We start from the raw sequence: 20,433 nt of genomic DNA on the forward strand, positions 1-20,433 counted from the left end.
TCATTCTTCCTTGTTTATTCGTTATTTTTTTAACAAATGCCTCTGTTTCTGTCAGCATTCTTTAATAGGCAACTCCCATACTTTAGCTGAAGAAAGGACCAACCACACTTGCACAAACACACACATTCCCAGGCCTTTTATATCACTTGAAACATTCAATCTTTCTGCCAGCTTGAGATTCCTTCATAGTGGCACAAGTTGTGCTGCATTTTCAGGTTAGGCGTTGAAGTGATGCCTAAAAGATTGTCAGGAGATGTTATTATTTTCATACCATTCATATACGAGGTATGATATGTGCATACATACAGTACACCTGGCATTTAAGGACAGAATGGCATGTTCCTGCTTTTAAGGGAGAATTGCTCTGTCATTGTGACACACTGCTCAACTGGTTACCCGATGGTCTTGACATTGCAGACTCATTGTGTTTAAATGGCAAATAATTGACGCCCTTCCGTTCCACATTGTGCCACAGACTGGAGAGATTATGGGTGGACAAAAGCGTAGAACAATTCCTTCATGATGGAATCTGAGAATTACACAATAATCTACTCTGCTCTCCTCCGGTTATGTTGTGTGTTTGCATTTCTCCTTCACGTAAGGTTACAATGGAAAAATAATGCACTGATAAAGGTTTAATAAAACCAGTGTGCAATACTGGGGGCCTTTTACGTAGGATTATTTGTGCTTATGCAACATGATCTGTTTTGCTATTCATGGTTCATGACTAAGTTAGTGTTTAATGTTCCATTCTTTCACTGTACGTGCCAAAAGGCTTCAAAACTAGTGAAGGACATGAGCAATAGTGCAGAAATATTTCACTTGTCCATCCATCTTCCAGCATTTATCCAGAGTTGGGTTGCAGGGGCAGCAGCTTCAACAAGGGAGCTCCAAACTTCCCTTTCCCCGGCCACATCCACCAGCTCTGACTGGGGGATCGAAAGGTGTTCCCAGGCCAGTGTTGAGATATAATCCCCTTACCTGGTCCTGGGTCTGCCATTGTCCATTGTTCCCTCACTCGTGAAGATCCTGGTCAGTCAGTCATCTTCAGATTACCACCGCTGTTTCTGCTGTAGCAGGTCACGGGGAGCCGGAGCCTATCCCGGCGGCATAGGGCGTGAGGCGGGGGACACTCCGGGCACGACGCCAGTGCACCGCCATGCACTGGCGTCACCGTCGTGAAGATCCCAAGATACTTAAAATTCATTCATTTGTGGAAGGACCTCATTCCCCACTTGTAGAAGGCAATCCACTGGTTTCCTGCTAAGAACCATGGCCTCGGATTTGGAGGTGATGATCCTCATCCCCGCCGCTTCAAACTCGGTTGCAAACCAGACCAGTGAGCGCTGCAGGTCGCAGGCCGCTGACACAAACACGACCACATCATCTGCAAATAGCAGCAATGCAATCCTCAGCCCACCAAACTGTAAACCTTCCTCACCATGACTACGCCTCGCTATCAATGAAAATCACAAACAGAATTTGTGATAAAGAGCAGCCCTGGAGAAGGCCAACAGCCACCTTGGAACAAGTCCGACTTACTTCCGAGAACCCGAACGCAGCTTACTTTGGGAATATATGGATTGGAAGGCCTTAAGGTGAGGCCCCCTCACCCCATACTCCCACAGTACTTCCCACAGTAAGTCCCTTGTGTGTAAGAGAAAAAAAAACTTTAATAATGTGACCGTAAGGTAAAGAAAACACAAGTTTAGTGAACGTATCATTGTAAAAACACCCAACACACACCAATGCGACAAGTCAAAGGTCTCTTTCTTTATTGTGAAACATGCCATCCAATAAGTTGTGCCAACAGCAATAAGTTAACCAACCCATGGCTGAATGTACTTAATAACAATCCTTTTGAGTTTGAATCATGTGCAAGAAATGAACAAAAAAAAAGCAAACTATTAACAAAAAGGAGCAAACAAACTCAAAATAGCTTTCAAAAAGGGAAACTCGTCTGCAGCTTCTGATTCCAAAAACACATTTTCATGTTTTTGATCATCTTAAACATCAATAAATATGCACTCTTCATTTTTTTATTACTATAGCATATTAGCATTCTCACTGGTTTTGCATTAAATGTGCATGGAAGGCAATTTAGACTCAAATGTAGGTTACATCCAACAGTTTTGATGTATGGATTTTCAGCAGCATAATCAAAACAGAGAGTATAAACAACAGTATGCAAAGCCAGCGTCACAACTTAAACTTCATCTGTGTAACACACTCATTAACACGCCTGGAGGCTTTGTCTAAAGAAGATAGCAGTGAGGTGGTTTTCAGTTCACATAATGAGCTTCCATGGCAAAATGAGATGAATGTCACTAATCATTAGACAGTAAGAGACTCCTAATGAGGCCATCAAATCCAGCAGTATGAGGTCAACAGTAAGGTAATAAATCACAACCTAATTATGGTACAAATCAATACGCTGTCTTAATGGAAAGTCACATGTTCGACGGATGACACCAGTTTTTAATAGTATATTTTAGCATTTGAGAAATGTCCCACATATCGTACCATAAATGTTTACCGAGAGTTAAATGTGCAATATACAGTAGATGGTGTTGCAATGACATGTTCACTGGTGACCTTGAAGCATCTCAAAGTCAAGACCAAACCCTGACAAAAGAACATACATCTCAAAGGTTCCTGACTTGGCCAAATTCATCCCAGTTTTCTCTGTGTTTAGAACAAATTCAGACACACCTGTACAAAAATAAGCCAATTCATTCTGAGGATAACAATCAGTGAGCGCAGATTAATTTTCTGCACTGGCAATGACACAACCAACCTATGAAAATGTGATTAAGTGCTTTCAAGTTGATCTTTGATCAACGTATATGCAACAACTTCCTCTCTACCATCTATCAGGAGCAAAATAAGTGATATTATTCATACAAAATATGTATCAACCTTCATACATCTCAGGTTATAAGTTTGGTACAGTTACAAAACAACAAGTAACTCAATAAGCTCCTTATTTCAAATAAACATATTTTTTTAAGTGGAATACATCCACCTTAATGCATTCGCTCAAATCATCGAGGGCACTTTCTTGGCTACAACGTCATAGAGGAGTTACGGTATAAAACGTTATAGGAAACATATTAAATTTGAATGATAAATTATAAATTTCCACATATACAAAATTCTAATGATATTTACATATACACATATATACAAAGATTGTCCAATTGGTCACTGGTGGTCCCAATATACATTATTTTAGAAAGAAACATATTCCTTGAAGGTGACAGTGAGACTGTTTGTTGTGATGTCGGTGATTATGATATTTCCCATAAAAGGGGAGATCTTTTTAACGGGGATATTTTTAGATTTCTCTGTGGATTTCTGTGAGTCTTCTACCACAACTGGTGTGTTTTTGTCAGCCGGCTCTGGCTCTATCACCGGCTCTACCTGTTTCTTCGTTTTTGGGCAGCTGAGATCCATCGGTTCCTCTTGGCTGCCAGAGTCCATAAACTCATAGGTGCATGTACTGCTGTGGCGTTGGCCACTAAAATGGAGGTCCATAGGTTTATCCTGAGGTGGAGTGGCCACAGTGCTGGTGACACTGAAGCTTCGTGAAGCCTGGAATGTTTTAGAGAGGCTCCTGTCCTCTGCAGAATCCAACAGCTTTCGCTTGCGATCATTGGGAAAAGAAGGGATCCTGATCTGGTCAAGGGTCGTAGGGGTCGGGATGTTGGTGTCGGCAGCCCACGAGGTCATGGGTGAACTTGCGGTCAGCTGGAGGGGTAGATCGTCTGGTAAATCAGCCTGACCTCGAGCCACTTCTGTGTTATATTCCTCTGCTGTGCTTGGCGATGGTTTGGAGAAATGTCTGTCCTTTGGAGAACACTTGACAGGATGTTCAGCAGCAGGGACAGGGCTGCCGTTACAGATCTCTTTGGGGATTCCATTCTCCGAGTACTCCAACAATTTGGTTTTGTGTGCTGGATTGTTCTCTGTTGGTTTGGTGTTTTGGGGTTTCTCTTTGCTTGAAGATTCCCCGTGTTTACCCTTTGCTCCGTGAACCTTGTTACTGTCCATATATTTGCTCATCACAATAACAATACGTCCATTCTTGTTTTTGTTCTTGATTATCTTCATTTTGCTACTGATAGAACTAGGCAGGGTTGCATCTTTAGGATTGGGTTTAAGGGCATGCTCGCTTTCACCGTCTTTAACAACTGGCTTCCTCACTTCCACGGCCAATTCCTTGACTTTGCTCAAGCAGCCTGTGTCTTTGTCACGAACCCATTTCTGCTGCAAGGCCAATGGTAAGTTCCAGCCAGGATTTGCTGGTTTACTGGCCGGTTCCTGAACTTTGACCACTTCTTTGAGCCTTGAAGCCTGAGCATCATACCTATTCAGATCAGGCTCATAATGGTGGTGCTTCTTGCTGTTCAGCTGGTAGATGAACTTTTTCTTGCCGTTATTCTGCTGGTCTGCAGGCACCTCCTGGCTGCTGGGCTGGTACTGATGGTGCTTCTTGCTGTTCAGCTGATACTGTTGGGGTTGGGGCCGCTGGAACTGGGCAGCATCTGTCCTGACGCTACTTTCAGCATCCTGAGGCGGTTCTTCCAAACCTGCAGGAATGCTGGATCTTCTGGCAAATGAGGGTACCTTGAAGAAAGAGACATCACATTTAAAATCTTTTACATTTCAGAAGTACATTAGGTAAAATCAAGAAGACTTCAAAAAACATTGGCTGTCTGTAATAAAGCAGGCCTAAAATCCAGGTGAAGGGACTTCTGCTTATATAGACTCTGAAGGCTAACAAGGGAATGACTAATAAAATAAATTTGAGACAACAGAGACTGAGATACCAAAATGTCTAATCCTGATTCTATTCTGATTCCAAAATGTGACCACTAGAATCCACTTGTTGAGCCTTCCAAAAAAGTATTTTAAGCTCCATACTTTAATTTTGAAAAAGGGGTTTTAGCAAGAATAAATCAGCAGCCTCTAAATCTTAGATGAGATGAATCTGATGACCTCCCGATGACATCGAGGTGATTTTCTCAGGCGTGACAAATCTTCAGAGCCCCAGGATCATTTCTGGCACTGTTTCCAGGATGAGCATGACCACTATACTGCCTTCTTAGAATTAACTATCACAACTTGAAACACATAATCCATTAAGTTCACAGTTTATGACGTCCTTATCCCCCCCTGTCCCCCCCTGAACAGGCTGACTCCCCCCTAGGCTGTCAAGGGGCACTGCAGCAAAACGCTCAAGACGCTTTGGCTGTGACCTCAGGTCAGACAAGTGCCACCAGACGTGTCACGCTTTATCCCTGATCGCTGGCCACGTGTGACCAGTGCTATGCCTCTTAAGGACTGACACTGCATAGCAATCAGCTCAGAGTCTCTCAAAATATATAATCACATTTGGCTCAGAAAATTACCCAGTGAAGTACTGAGCTAAGATTAGCTAAAAAACAAAACAAAAACAACACTTTTGTCCTTGTATTTGCATATTCATGCCAAAGAAGAAAAATGAACAGGATGACCTCCTGATCACCATTCCCAAAGAAAGACACTGTTTTGCATAAAATGACTGAGCAACCAAAGACAACAAAACTGGTCCCATGCTTAGCTGGGACAGAAATCCTGCCACAGAAACATTTTGTTGTTCCACCTCTCTAAAAGAAACCTATAAATAAGCATGATGACATGATAATGACGGCAGCTCAAAAACACCTGACAGGACCCTAACTCCCTTAGGCCTCTCCAGGGAGACTTACACAGTGCCTCAACAAAAGCCAAAAACTATTCCACAGACGCAACTCTGTGATGATTCATTGATGATGAAGGTGAAAATTACCTGTAACAAAAGATGTTTTGGTTTCGGTCCCCGTTTGCGATATCCCATCATCTGCTCCTGCCTCTCTCTGTGGAGACAGGATAATTACAGTTTCTTGCCATATATTTACCTTCAAAATCCAGCGGTACAGTCTTAAACATTAAAAAACCTAATTATGTCACATGTAATATTACAGGCTGACATTTGGATTTTGTTCAACTTATTCAAGGTCAAAAGTGGAATTTTGAAGGAGTACTGAATGCCCACGTGACTTGCTGCAAAGCATTATGGTCTCTATTTGCATAGCTCTCCATGGTAATCGGTCCATTCTACATTCTCATTATCCTGAAGAAATTCAATTAAGGCTACTACAGGGACAATCTCTCCCTGTCTTTCAAACATATTCCCTCCTTCAGCACATCTTTCCTCTGCTTACATTCAGTCTCTAATTAGGGTCAGGAGGTAGGGATGATACAAGATTGGAAAAACCGCATTGTGGAGTACCGCATGCTTACATTTTAAACATGCAAACGACCAACACAATACTATAAAAAAAATAGCGGTATAAATATCTAACTAATGACAAACACCTCTCAGAACACATTTATTGGGGGAGGAGAGAGTAATTTCTGTTGTACTGACTAGACTAAACAGGCGGTTGTCTATGAAATATTGCTCCCTCATATAAACCTTGACTCATCATTGCCTCATAAATAACCAGCGGTGGATGAAGGCCAACTGTACTCAGGCCTCAGTGGGCAAGGAGTAAAACCGGGCCTGTTGTTGACGACAGATGTTCAAACTATTAGAGCTGCCAGAAAATTGCCACAATAAACTGTCTTCATTTTAACGCTATAATATGTGCAATTTCAAACATCATCCAACGGGGTGACCCCTATTCACTGAAGATTTGGCAATTACAGCCTTCCCTGTCGATCCCCATCCCCCATCCTCTGGGAATGGAGAGGAATCCACACACATATATATACACACACACACACACACACACACACACACACAGAGCACAGAGGCAGCACTCCATGACCATCAGCGCATAGTCAGGCACACAAACACAAACACACACACACACACACACACCACACACACACGGGGGCGAGAGCGGTACACTGGAAATACTGGAGAGCACTGCATGTCAATTAGCCTTTTCAGAAATGTGAATTCCTTTCCCCGGCCATCATGTCTTTACCCGGTCCCAAGAGTGGCCCGAAGGCCCACAGAGAGAGAATATCGCACCGGTCCCATGGGTCCAGGTTGTGCACACGCCTACAGGCCTACAAGGACAGCTGCATTTGTATTCATTAACATCCCAACCTATGAGATTGATCTCTATGCATTTCTCATTATTTTACAGACCTCCGTGAAGTCAGTCTTAACCCGAGAACGCTGCAGGCATCCACGCTGAGATATGCTTTGTCCACAACATAAAGGTGGAAGGTAAATATAGTGTGTCCAAACAAGCCTTTAATGCATATAACATGATATATGGCATGACTCTGCAAACATAAAGCAGAGTCATGCTGCAGCTTGGCCTCCTCCCATGAAACCTCATCAAATGACTGCATTTAGGATTAACATATGTTCAGAGTTTAGGGTTACATTCCTATATTTATCCTATGTTCATCATGCACCTCCTGTAAATTAAAGTGAAGCTGCTGCAGGTCTCCTCATCAAGTTGGTTTCAATGTATTTTGGACGCAAGATTGCATGACGTTACCAAAAAAATGGTTGTAATTTGCGCCATATATCACACATCCACATGTATTTCCCTTACGCCACATCGCTCCATTAGGGGGTAATTTGTGGATTGTGGAGACCACATCCCCTGGCTTTTCTCCAGAAGACAATCCTTTGGGGAGGGGGTGGGGACGTATCGGTGGCGGAGTTTACTGAACGCCCCTCCTCCCATGCCCATATATAGTCATAGCTGAATTGGGAGGCAGCGCGGCCTCGTCCGAAGTCCACAGCTCGGCTCACCTGTGTTGAAATGCGACCAGGAGACGCGGGTCAAGGATGTTCTCCTCTGGTTCCCATGTGTTGTATCTGCAGAGAGAAGCGCAGAGCTGTCAGAACGATATCAGTTGTTGTTGTTTTTTTTAGAAACATACACAGGCCTCAGCATCTGTGTGTATAAAGCACACGGTCCTACATCTCCAACACAGTCGTACATGGTGTCACATTTGCGCATGAAGCCGGCCTCCAGGTTAATGGCAAAACACGTGATGTTGTAGATCGGGTATCTCCACAAAACGAGGCATCAATAATTATCAATAAATACCAGAGGACAACTGCAGAGCGAGAAAAAAAACAACCCCAAAAACATCTTACAAATATTGTCTGCATGCTCTCCAGCTCTCTAACGTGCAGTCGGCCATTTTAGCACCACTGTCTCGTAAATTCGCTGGCAGAGCAGAAATAATTAAAACTGGATTACATGGCTTGAGCAACCCCCTTTCCCTCGCATAAATTAGTAAAGGCATCCGTGGATCCACTGGGCACATACCGACCGACCGCGCTCTGCCACATCACGCACACACAGTGTGTGTGTGTGTGTGTGTGTGTGTGTGCGCACGCCCTGCATTAATGACAATATTAAGTAACACTTTTTTTGGGGGGGGGGGGGGGGGGGCAAATCGATGCACCCACTGCGCTGCTGAAATATTGTAAATGTTGCCTTAGGACTTACTTGGGAGACCAGCCTCTCCACTTGACCAGGTACTCGATCTTTCCCTGTGATGGCGAAAGAGGAGAATAAAAAAAATTGCTGAAGCAATATTTCAACGTCCCTCATCGCTATTTTTGCAAACATGTTCCCTCTCTTTCTTTCTTTTTATTTTTTTTATTTTTATTTTTTTAATTACCTTGCGGATGCGCTTCTTTTCGATGCCCTCTACCGCAAAGACGTGCTCTCCGGCGGCAGGGAGCTCCATTCTCGCCAGAATCCGATCAGCAAAGGGGGGGACGGAGAGTCGGTGAAACGCTGGCTGCTTACGCGCCGTCGATGTGCTTTCCGCTCGTTGCGCGCCTCAGTTGTATCCAAACCCGACTGGTTTCCCTCCACCTATCCTCCTATTTCCCTCTCCCTCTCCCTCCTTTGCACACTCCTGACTGTGAGTACACAGATATTCACGGTCGTGCCACTGCCAGCAGCTCATTTCGTGCAATAGCTTCGGCTCGGCGCATGACGTCAGGAGGGGGAGGTGGAGACCTTGCACAGAGGTTGGGGTTTATCCCGTGGTTATTGGACTGTAGGAGGGATGTCTGGAAATTCAAATCAGCCACTACGTTACTGTCACAGCACGTATGCATAAAATCCACTTGTGCAGTCCTTCGATAGGAGCTCCTCCTTCCTCAGTTGATGCACTTAGTCATGGCAGTTTTGAGTGAGTCATTCAAATAAATAACATCTCTGGATGTTAATGAATAATAGATGCCTTCGGGATATAGTGCTATTAAAGAGAAATATGAAGATATGCTTGGAAAACTCGTTTTTACTGTTAAAAATCTGCACCCGATGGAGGCAGAAATGAGCCCGAAACTTAAAACCTGCCTCCACATCGGTGGAAACAGTTTTATTAGGGGATTTGCACCGACAACCGTCGACTTCTGAGCTCGGCAATGACAGCACTACGTCAGCAAGAGGTTGTTTATCACCTGTGACTCTTGTGTTTCTCGGCGCAGCAGTGCAAGAAGTGTTACGCTTGGATTTGCCAAGTCCGTGCAAATATAGGTCAGCGACTCCGTGATCGTCGACCCAGTGCCATATCCTCTGGGCTAAACCGCCATGGATTTGACAAACACCAGACTGCTGCGGTGCAGCTTTCGGTCTACCTGTGACAACGTTCTAGAGATGAACTCCACTGTTGGAGCGTTCACTTCTGTCCCCTTAAACCAGCGTCATAATCCGCTACTGGTTGTAAATTATGTTTTTGTTTTTTGTTTTTTTTTAAATCTTGACAGTTTAAATCCAAAAACATAAACCAAATCACCAGTGATTATGTACCTGTGCTGCAAATGCCATGTCTTTCAGTCACAAGAATTAATGGGGACTAAATTGAAAACAGGCGCAATTGCGCCCCTTTGGGCATCAAACGTGTTTCTATTCTTAAAACTGCGATCCGTACGTACGAACGACGTGAAAAAGGAATGCGCAATTCGTTTCACTAATGGCACTAAAATGACGATTTTAAGGAACCGAAAGCCGATTCATTCGGAGCTCTAAAAATAATTCAGCAGCAAAAGGGTTAAATGGAGCCTTGAAACAGAGCGGAGCTCCAGCCTATTGAACACAGGCACGATCTATCTCTGCCCTGCCATATAAGGCAATGGACCAAAAGCACCGAAATACTGCCATTTACACTCATTCATTTCCGAGTTTCGGACTGGAATCTGGCGCAGGATGGGGCTAAGACTCTGTCTGGGTTGAATATGTTCGATTAAAATGCGCAATTTGCGCCATATTCTTGTTATTTTCCTGTGCCCTTCAGCTGCGGCCAGGGAGCGCATACGCCCTGCTTCCCTAGCAACAACATGAAAGGAGAGAGAGGGAGAGAGAGGGAGAGAGAGAGAGAGAGAGAGAGAGAAAGAGAGAGAGAGAGAGAGAGAGAGAAAGAGAGAGAGAAAGAGAGAGGGGGAGAATTTAAGTTAGGGACAAACAAATGGGCTCCTGATAAAATCAAACCAATGAGCTGCGGTCCTCATGTGCTACTTTATCTTTTCGACTTTTCGAGCGCATTCAGAAGCAGAACAGGTTCTGAGTCTTTTAATTCCATGTCAGCACTGTTTACTCAGCACATACCCAAAATGAAAAGTATGCATCGTTTTTGAATTTTGCACCGACAAGAATGACACCCCGCAGTCTGCGTCAGAACCGAGATCGTTACATGGAATATTTATCCGACTGTGGATCCGATTCGAATAATTCATCCATCTAATGATGAGATACCTGAATCTATTTTCAAATCCCCTTCCAAACACCCCCCCCCCAAAAAAAACAAACAAAACTAACAGCAGTAGGGAGGTTGCAGTCTTATTGGTTATGAAATTGTATCGTTAATATGCTGCAGGAAGTTTATTTGACTAATTTTTGCGTCATCAGGAGACGGTTGCATGAATTAAAAGCTTTCGCTCGTTGCTGAAAATGATTTGTCATCTTCTGTGAGATTCTTACACCCCTGTGTCATTAAATAAGCTTTCTCATACATTTCAAATAACTTGAAACACCAAGACATGAGTTTACTAATTTCATCCCATTTGACGCTCCTCGCATTCAGAATGCGCGTTTCGACGAATTAAGGTTCGATTACAGGCAACAAATTTAAAAAAAAATACAAAAATGAGAAGGCTGATTAAAGCATTAAATGCCAGCCTGAACCCTTGAGTTTGATATACTGTTCATCTTGTGTTTTTCTTCCCGTTTTTTTTTATTTGCATCTCCTGAATTTTTGAAAACCCACAACCACTTGTGCGTGTTGTTCACGGATTTGTCTTTCATAACGTCCATTTTTCTGCTTTCCTGGAGCCATTTTTAGATGTTTCTTGAGTGATTTTGCACAAACATGTCAGAATTTATTTTGTCCTTGCAGCAGCCTGTCAAGGTCAGATGAGCTGTTATCAGAAACCTGGGCATGAAGTCAGGGTCGGTCCGTTTTTATCTGACGCTGGAGGGACTCTCCTAATAAACAACCTGTAACAAACAACCAGTGGAGTCATTTAAAGTCAATATCAAGACTGCTCTCATGTATCCAGGGGTTATAAAATTAATACACACTAGAAATGAGAAACCTTTAAGGCTCCTTCAAGCAGGTCAAACACTTTTTTCCTGTGAGTTCAGAAGAGTTTGTCTGCTAACAATGATTTCTACACATGGGGTGGAGAATAAAAGAGCATTTGTGAAGCATATTTATGTGGGTGTTGTGAAAATGTGTCCCTGATGTGGGACCCACGGTGGCGTCCTGGTCTCGTCGGGACAGCACAGTCAGATCAGCTGTGTGACCTTTATATCGCAACACAAATTTCTTTCTTCATCCTCCTTCTGTTCCATTCTTCTCTTTAGAACTTTGCGTACACATTTGATGCTCAAGAAGATGGCTGAAGGGGCCCTCCCCTCTGTGCCACCCACCACCTATGGTGCCAGGAGTGCCAGCTGAGGAAATTGAGAAATTTAAAGGAGGGGAGGGGAGGGGAGGAGGGGGTTGACTAAGAAAATGTGAGTGAGATGGAAAAAAAGGTGCGGCAGACCATCCGGTTTCATTACTCCACATGTCTGAGGGAGAAAATTGGTTTAAAAAAGGACACAATGCAAAGACATGGTGGGGAGGAGGAGAGGGAGGGTGGGGGCATTACAAAAATGTTAAGAGGGCCCTACAGCCATTCTCATGGCCCTCAGCAGGCAGTCATTAAGCTCCTATACCAAACAAGCTGATGAAGGGAGGACCCAGAAACACAGGTTCACACTAATGCTGAAAACAAGATGAAAACTGAATTACTGACACAAACCCTCCTTGAATAGCTGCTTTAAATACGCCGTAGGATTATATCATCTATGTCTAGTCAGGTTAATTAACGTAGAAACAATACCGATCCGTTTCTTCAGCTTGATGAACGAGTCCTGCTTCAGGTGCTAACACAGAAATCTCCTGCTTCCTTTGTCTGCTGCTGACATATGTTTAATTATGATAATTGTAACAAATGAACGCTATTAGGAAAGCGTTCATCGTCATGCTGCACGGCCGAAATGAGGTGGTGTGTGTGTGTGTGTGTGTGTGTATGTGTGTGTGTGTGTGTGTGTGTGTGTGTGTGTGTGTGTGTGTGTGTTACCAACTGGCTCTAAAACTGGCAACAAAATGGGAGGCCACACACACACACAGTTAAAGTTTTCCTCTCCGACCTGACAAAGTGATCATCTAAGAATGGAACCCCACTCCCACTTTGTCAAAACATGGAGGGGTACAGATTTGATGATACTTACTAAAAGTATTATCACCCTATTTCTACATCTGACCACGTATGTCATAACATCAGTTGTGTCCCGTGTTAAAGTCAAAATTGCATTATCAGTTTCACTTGATTCTACGTGTGAACCGTGGGGAAACTTTCTGGGGGAGATGTTGAGACTGCATTTGAGGTGGATGACAGGCAGAGGCGTGAGACCCCCTCCCCCCTCTGTTTAGAGAGAATCCTCCCAGTTTGTCAGAGACTTCTATCACTACCACTGTACATATGAAATTGATGAGTAATTTATTTTTTGACTGATATTGCTCCCTTTTGAAAAAAAAAAGAGAAATATTATAACAAAAACCCATCACAGAAAACTTTTAATTATCCCAAACTATTCAATCTTCATCAAAACATTTTTGGATAGAGTAAGAATATTTCACTCTAGGATTCATGAAGATGTTTTAGGAAATTTAAAGCTTTTTCTATGATCATGCTTATTCAAGTAAACTTCATCCAACGGCCTCTCAAACCTGGGATCATTTTCCCCTGCTTTTTATGAGGTGAAAGCCTCACCAAATATGACCAATACCAAGTCTTCTATTATCATGTGGAGAAAATGAGAGCAAGCTCATTTTGCTTCCTCTCCTTGAAAACCCACTTGCTGCACATTTTATCCTTCCAGAATGATGAAATATTTTCTGTCGTTTGCATGAATTAGGGTTTGAGCTGCCTCTGGTGGACCACAAGCACCTGGAACTTGAAGTGAACCAGGTAGCTCGTCCAAACCCGTTCAGTTCAATGATAAATGTATCTGCATTAATCTTTGAAACAATAGTGAAACTGATATTGCTCCCTAACAGGATTGCGTTACAATTTCCATTCCCAAACCTCCATTGCGTGTTTGCTGGGAAAGATAGGAACAAACTCAAGGCATTAGAGAGAGAGACGTTAACCAAGAATGATGTTCCTCAACCTGTGGACCACAGAGACCTGATCAGGAGCTACGGTGCCAAACAGGCACTGGAGAACGCAGTGTATGAGTGGGATCTGCTTGATCTGTGGCATGAAGGTCATCCAGCTCCTGACCTATCCTGAATCTTTCTGAGATCCCAGATACTGGAGCTTTAGGATCCATTTCCAATGTTTTCCGCTGATCCTCAGGATGAACGTCGTGCATCAACTGAGCAGGGAGTGAGCATCGATATGTTGTATCACCCACCGTCTCTGCATGAGATCTGGACAGAATCGGTGTCTCAGTTGAAGTTCACGGTCCTGACAGAAGCTCAGAGAGTTTGGTCCTTCCACTCTACATTGAGCGTGAAGTTTCAGAAGCTTTTTTGTTTCAGAAGGAGAATGTCTTGATTTTTTTCCCCATCGCAATGTATTTCCACAGGAAGGATCAACCATGAAGAGGGTACTACGTCTTTACTAATGAAATTTTCAAGCAACTGGCATCATGTCCATTGAGGAGGAGCTGGTGAGAATATTAGTTTCTCTGAGTGTTTCTCTGAGTGTCTCTTTGATTTCTTTGGCAGAGGAAAAGTTTTGCAAACATTTTGTAATAATAAAATAAAGCACCTGTACAAATGACCTTCTTATACAGGTACTCAGGAATTTTAGGGTGACCATGACTGTGGAAGCACAGACCCCAAAGATGTGCAAGAGATGGTCAGTTAAGAACGCAAACTATATAATACGCTTCCTAAAAAAAAAAGCCTATCGACCTTTTTTGTGCTCGTCTCCGATCCTCAATCATCTTTCTGTACAGTATTATATAATTAAAAATGTACCCCATCCTTCATGAAATGTTTTCTTTTTGGGTTATCGTCACTTTTCCGAAGAGTGGATGTTCCCTATGTGAAGTCTAACTATTTGATGGCAGCACTATTCTGTCTTATTAACAATTTGCTCATTAGCTCTGGTATCTTAGCTTTTTTCAGCGCAGGAAAATTAAAAAGGCAAAGAGGACCAAACTGTCCATTTTGCTCATCTGCCCCGATGCACGGAGGACGTGGTCTGTTCAAGGCTGTGTGATGGAACCTGGGCTATAATAAAATACAGAAAAAACGTCTGTGGTCTGTTTCTAATATTTCATTGCGTTATTATGTGTGTGTGTGTGTGTGTGTGTGTGTGTGTGTGTGTGTGTTTATGGTGACAGTGGAAATTCCTCTTCCAGTGTCATGACCATTGTTGCACCGAGGCGACAGGTCTGCAGAAAGGGGTGCTCCTCTGCCAGGGTGGCCTCCCCCCTTCTCCCTCCCTCCCTCCCTCCTCTGAACCCCACTGCCTGCCTGCAAGGCTGCCGTCGTGTGGGGTTCACCCCCAACACCACCACCACTACCACCTCCATGCTATTCCCCGTTGATCCCCTTCTACCCAGGAGCAGGAGGGAGGCTGTGTGAGAGAGGAAAGAGGAGGAAGGGGGGGCTACACACTGAACACCAGTCTCACAGGGGGGGGTGTATGGGTGAGGGCTGAGGCCAAGAGAAGGGGAGGCGGTGGGGCAGTGGAATTCTGCTACAATGTGGATGAATGCACGACTTGTGGATATTACAGTATGCTGAGCTGAAGCGCGATGGGCGAGGAGACGGTCGGTGCAGACGTGTCTTCCTGTTCCTGCAGTCAGTCCTCATGAAGGATTTAGTTATATTTTTATAGAGAGCTAATATTTATTTGCTGCTATCAGTGATGGTTTCGTTGGAAACCAGTGATGGTCTTGCACACGATGCTCAATAATGACGAGTAAACATTCCCTCTGCACGGTACGGCTTCAAGGAGACCTCGCAGCATGCCTACTAAATGTGTCTGTGACCCTGTTCAGATTTAGCTCTCTTCAGTCTAATGCCATGCTAATAACGAGTGACGCAGGCCCTTATGCTGAGAACCCTTTCCTCCCCTCCCCTCCCCTCCCCTCCCCTCCCCTCCCCTCCCCTCCCCTCCTCTCCCTTTTCCCTTCTCCATCTCTGGGGAGTGTCTTATTTGCCTGTTTTTAATTGCATTTTAATTTACATGTAAGCCCAGAAGCACCGTGATGAGAAGATTTCATTCTTTCGCCTCTTCATCTCCCCTCTTTTCCACACAGATGAGGAGAATAGGATATTTTTGATAAAGAAGTAAGGCTTCAGGAAAATAAATATAACAAGGTTCTTTTTTATAGGGTCAATAGCGACTCAGAACCAATATAGTGTCCTGGGCAGATGGAAACTAAGAGATGGAGGTGGTGAAGGGGGTAAAACAGGTTGATTCAGACTAGATGGAGCAGCCATCTCTCCATCAAAATGTAATGAGAGGAAGAATGCACAGTGAGCTCGCAGATAGACAAGCACGTCTATCTATATGGAAATTCATTCACGTAGGCCATCCAACCCAGTCCCACTTCTTGTTTTATCATAATTCACTTAGTGGTTTTGATTGGTTGTGTGTGGAGCCAAGAGAAGCTTCAAAGGAGGCAGTGGGAGATAAAGGGAGCTCCCTTTACTTGAGCAAAAAAAGCACAACAGGGATTTAAGATTTGTATTAAATTTAGGGAGATAACTGAGCTGCCATTTCTTGCAAAATGGTGACAATCAGTCAAAAATTGCTATCCACAGCACAATATGAAGAGAGACACCATAGCTCAATACTATCAGTTGTTTTGTAGCTCGTGTTCTTATTCCTTCTTTGTCTTTTTTTTTTGTCTCTAAGGCTCTGCATTAGAAAATAAGCTTCACCCACACGCTGTTCCTCATTTAACGGTGAAACCATCCTGAACTTTTCAGACAATAAGCCATAATACACACACACGCACACACGCACACACACACACACACACACACACACACACACACACACACACACACACACACACACACACGACTGTCCAATCACCTCTCACCCTCACACTGATGGCCTAAGGCAAGCCTGTCAGGTCTCATGCAGGCAGAGCTGGCAGCTTGTGCATCACTCATCACCCTGCCACGTGCAGCACACATCACACACTCAACACAGGAACTCGGTGTGTGTCACAGGTACTGCAGCTCACCACATCAGAATAAAACAGGCCTCCTCCTGAATACAACAGCACAGACGACCCTTTGTCTGCAGTCTTCTAATGATGCACCAAAAATAACACAAATGCTTCAATAAGAGGGTTCATTGTGGCCAAACCTGATTCCTACCAGTCAGTCCCCATGAGGGCGACACATGACTTGTAATTTAGACATATTTTTATAGAGTATTTCATTTCTATCAGGTGGAAAATTTAATCTATTCTCTTCCTTTTGACGCATTTGTGGCTTGTTTCTCTAAACTGGTCTGTTTTTTACAAAAGGAAATAGGTTATTTCTAACCCGTCTCTGTTTGGTTAAAGCTCTGCTTTTTGTGCTGATTTGGCTCAAGTGGGAAAAATGCACCAATCAGAATTCAGCAACACTTTGGAGGATGGTTTGCTTTATTTCCCTTGAAGATTGGTTGGACCTTTTTTTGGTCGGCAATACTTCCAAAATCACTGACTGCAGCTTTAGTGTCAGACACGTGTTCAGGGGTCTTTAACTGTCTTCTGTAACTGAGAAAATACCATATTTGGGTTTGTTTGAATAAATATATTATTTGAATACTAATGCAAACTGTCTGACCAAAACAATGTTGTTGTTTTTTACAAATTAAGAAGCACAATTCAGCACCAAGTGAATGATGATTTGATGATTTGTGAGTCAAAAACATCAAGGATACTTGTTACAATGGTTTGAAACACGTTTTAGATACTCGACCACATTTAACATCTGTTTCAGTGATATTTTATTCAGTTCAGTTTTTTAGATTGACTTAGGAAGCACTTAGGAAGAACTACAACTTTTTTTTTTTTACCATTTCTGTTCCACAGTACATATTGACTCAAAGACAAACTTTTCTATATCCTGTTTAAATATGCATTATTATGTTTATCCAGAGCTACCACGATGCTTCATGAATATGATGCAAATCAAATTGCTATGTTCCCGATTTAAAGGCTTTTTGTTTTTGTTAGCAGCAGAAATAGCAGGTCTCTTGCTATAAATACATAAGAGTTTGGAAGATGTCATTTTCAGTCGCACCACCTACTGTATATTGCCTATTTGAAATTGTTGGTGGATAGTCATCCACAATGACTCTAAAATCTTCCAAGGTCAGGCATGAAGTTTATGGTTTGAATTTGCCAAATTCTGTCCACCGATAGACATGAACAAATTCAGATTTATCCTGAGAGCCTCTATATGAAGAAGCCATTACAACACAAAGGTGAGGGTCTCTAAAAAACGCCTGATTCAGCGAATCTTAAGTTAATTCACCAGCTTCGTCTTTGTCAGACGTAAGATGCAAGGAGAGGATTTCTTTGCTTACAACAGGCATCCCATGTGTTCCAATTCGATATGGTTTTCTCCATGATATATCTCTCTTGTCCTCATGTGATGGTTATTTAAAGGGAGAGCCATGGATTTTCTCCCTCCATACAACATAATGGCAAATCAATAATGCAGCTCATACATGGAGACCAGGCTTTTCTCAGAGCGGCCTAAAGGATGGGAGGCCAAATTGAACTGGAGATCAGGCAAAAATAAATAGATTGATTTTTAAACTGCATTAATAAATAAATGTTTAATCATTCTTGCCATTTACTGGGTTGGATGCAGAATGTTTTAAAATAATTATGTCACAAAGGGAGATTTGCTGTCTGGAATCAAGGACTTAAGCCACTACATCACTTTTAAAGTAGACTCTTGATTAATGAGTCTCCTTTAGTTTGAGTACATTTACAGTTCTGGATGTTGTTTTTGGTGCATACCTAAACAGACTGCATTACTTGGTATTTGCCAAGACTTAAAATCTTAGATCTTGAAACATGAGAATAAAAAAACTTGCTTTCAAACTCTTTTTAATACCGATTTATTTTTAGATGAACCAATGAATATCGAGATTTATTGACAAATGAAATTATGCTACTGCATGACAGATATTTCTTTACAGCTACCCTTTTTTTTTGCAGTGAAGAATGAGGATAAGTTCACCGGTGTGCTTGCAACGCCCCTGTGTTCTGTGCACACACACTTGAACTCACTTAAGCCTGTTTTCCTATTGCAAGACTGTCAGCTAGCAGACATCTGACATCATGGTCTGAGCAAAGGGGAGGTTTTCCACTGCCTCTGTTTTGTGTGTGTGTGTGTGTGTGTGTGTGTGTGTGTGTGTGTGTGTGTGTGTGTGTGTGTGTGTGTGTGTGTGTGTGTGTGTGTGTGTGTGTGTGTGTGTGTGTGTGTGTGTGTGTGTGTGTCAGTGGGTGGAAAAAGGTTGTTATCATGACTTATGGATTGGACAGCAGTTTCCTACTGGGCAGAGAAGACAGGGATGGCTACACAGAGGAATGCAGTTAGTGGAGGCTTTGCAGGAAGGAGCAGGAAAATGACAGGAGGAAAACTTGAAAGAAAATGAGGAAATAAAGCTCCTCCATCCCAAAGGACAGGCAAAAAGCACAAGTAGCGAAGAGGCAAACGTTTAAAGACGAGACACCCGGAGGTCCTCTGTTTACACTTTCTTCTCTGTCAGTCAATGCCTCCTCCATCAACTTTATCTCTGACGCAGCTGGCAACCCCTCGATGAATCACCGCCGTCTTCTGCTGCTGCGAACCTGCTTCTGCTGGAGGAGGGAGCAGGAAAAGGAAAAGGAGGGTAGGGCTGAGGATCAACAGTAAATCCTGTTTAATGATTCCCACTAGTCACCACTAGCTCCGTAGCTGATAGCCTTCGGGCACAAAGGGGATGTGGATGCTATGGGTGGGAAATGAAGGAGGAAAGCTTAATATCAAGATAGGGTGACAGCTGAAGTAACAGTCTGTGACTGGTCAGCTCCACCAACGTTCCCACACTAACAGAGGGAAGGTTGTCTTCATCACGTCCTGAGTTGGAGATTCCACATCAGGGTGAAGCTCTCGCCAAACTCCTTGGGTCATGGGTGGGACTCATTTTCAAAGAGCCTCTTTTGTGTCCAGACACCCTGAGAAGGTCGAGTGACTAACAAGTTGTCAGTGTGATCCAGTTCTCTCAATGACTCCCTTTCTCCTGCTTTCATTGATCTGTGCAGATGACCGGCACATCTAAGATTACCGTACACGGACAGTGTGTTGAAATTAATCCTTGTCATTCAGAGCAAACACACACACACATGCACGCACGCACGCACGCACACACACACACACACACACACACACCAACATACTCCTTCTACAACTGTTACTATTCCACACCACAGGAGCTGATGAGCTGGGAGCTGAAGTGTTTTCTTTTTACTTTTTTTTAAAGACAGCATTGTGTCACTTGCACACATACACTGTATACACCACAAGCACAAAGCCACACACACACACACACACACACACACACACACACACACACACACACACACACACACACACACACACACACACACACACACACACACATACACACACAAACACACACACACCGGTGGATGACAGGAAGTGGATGTGTGATGTTAATCTAACACTTCTGAGTTTGAGTGAACAGAGTATCTGCTCTCACACTCGCACCTTTCTGTCTTCTCTCCTGAATCTGACTTTCACAACAGGCACCTGAAGGCAGCACACACTGACACTGGTTGTCATCGCTCACTATCAGTGGGGGAAATTAACTGCACA

The 20,433-nt window shown here is 43.3% G+C and overlaps 1 protein-coding gene across 2 annotated transcripts; it reads right to left on the reverse strand.

Moving 5' to 3' along the window:
- Nucleotides 1-1,758: 1,758 nt before the first annotated feature.
- Nucleotides 1,759-8,998, reverse strand: cbx4 (chromobox homolog 4 (Pc class homolog, Drosophila)). 2 transcript variants are annotated; one of them, XM_068336558.1, is made up of 5 exons: nt 8,692-8,998; nt 8,517-8,560; nt 7,808-7,873; nt 5,834-5,900; nt 1,759-4,629 (listed from the first exon to the last, which is right to left on the reverse strand). In XM_068336558.1, the coding sequence occupies exons 1-5, from the start codon at nt 8,758-8,760 to the stop codon at nt 3,232-3,234; spliced, it is 1,644 nt and encodes a 547-aa protein (XP_068192659.1). In that variant the 5' UTR covers nt 8,761-8,998; the 3' UTR covers nt 1,759-3,231. The 2 variants fall into 2 exon arrangements, with proteins under 2 accessions (XP_068192659.1, XP_068192660.1); XM_068336559.1 differs by lacking the exon at nt 8,517-8,560.
- Between the last annotated feature and the right edge of the window lie 11,435 nt (nt 8,999-20,433).

Source organism: Antennarius striatus, chromosome 16, assembly GCF_040054535.1.
Source record: "Antennarius striatus isolate MH-2024 chromosome 16, ASM4005453v1, whole genome shotgun sequence".
Classification (NCBI taxonomy): Eukaryota; Metazoa; Chordata; class Actinopteri; order Lophiiformes; family Antennariidae; genus Antennarius; species Antennarius striatus.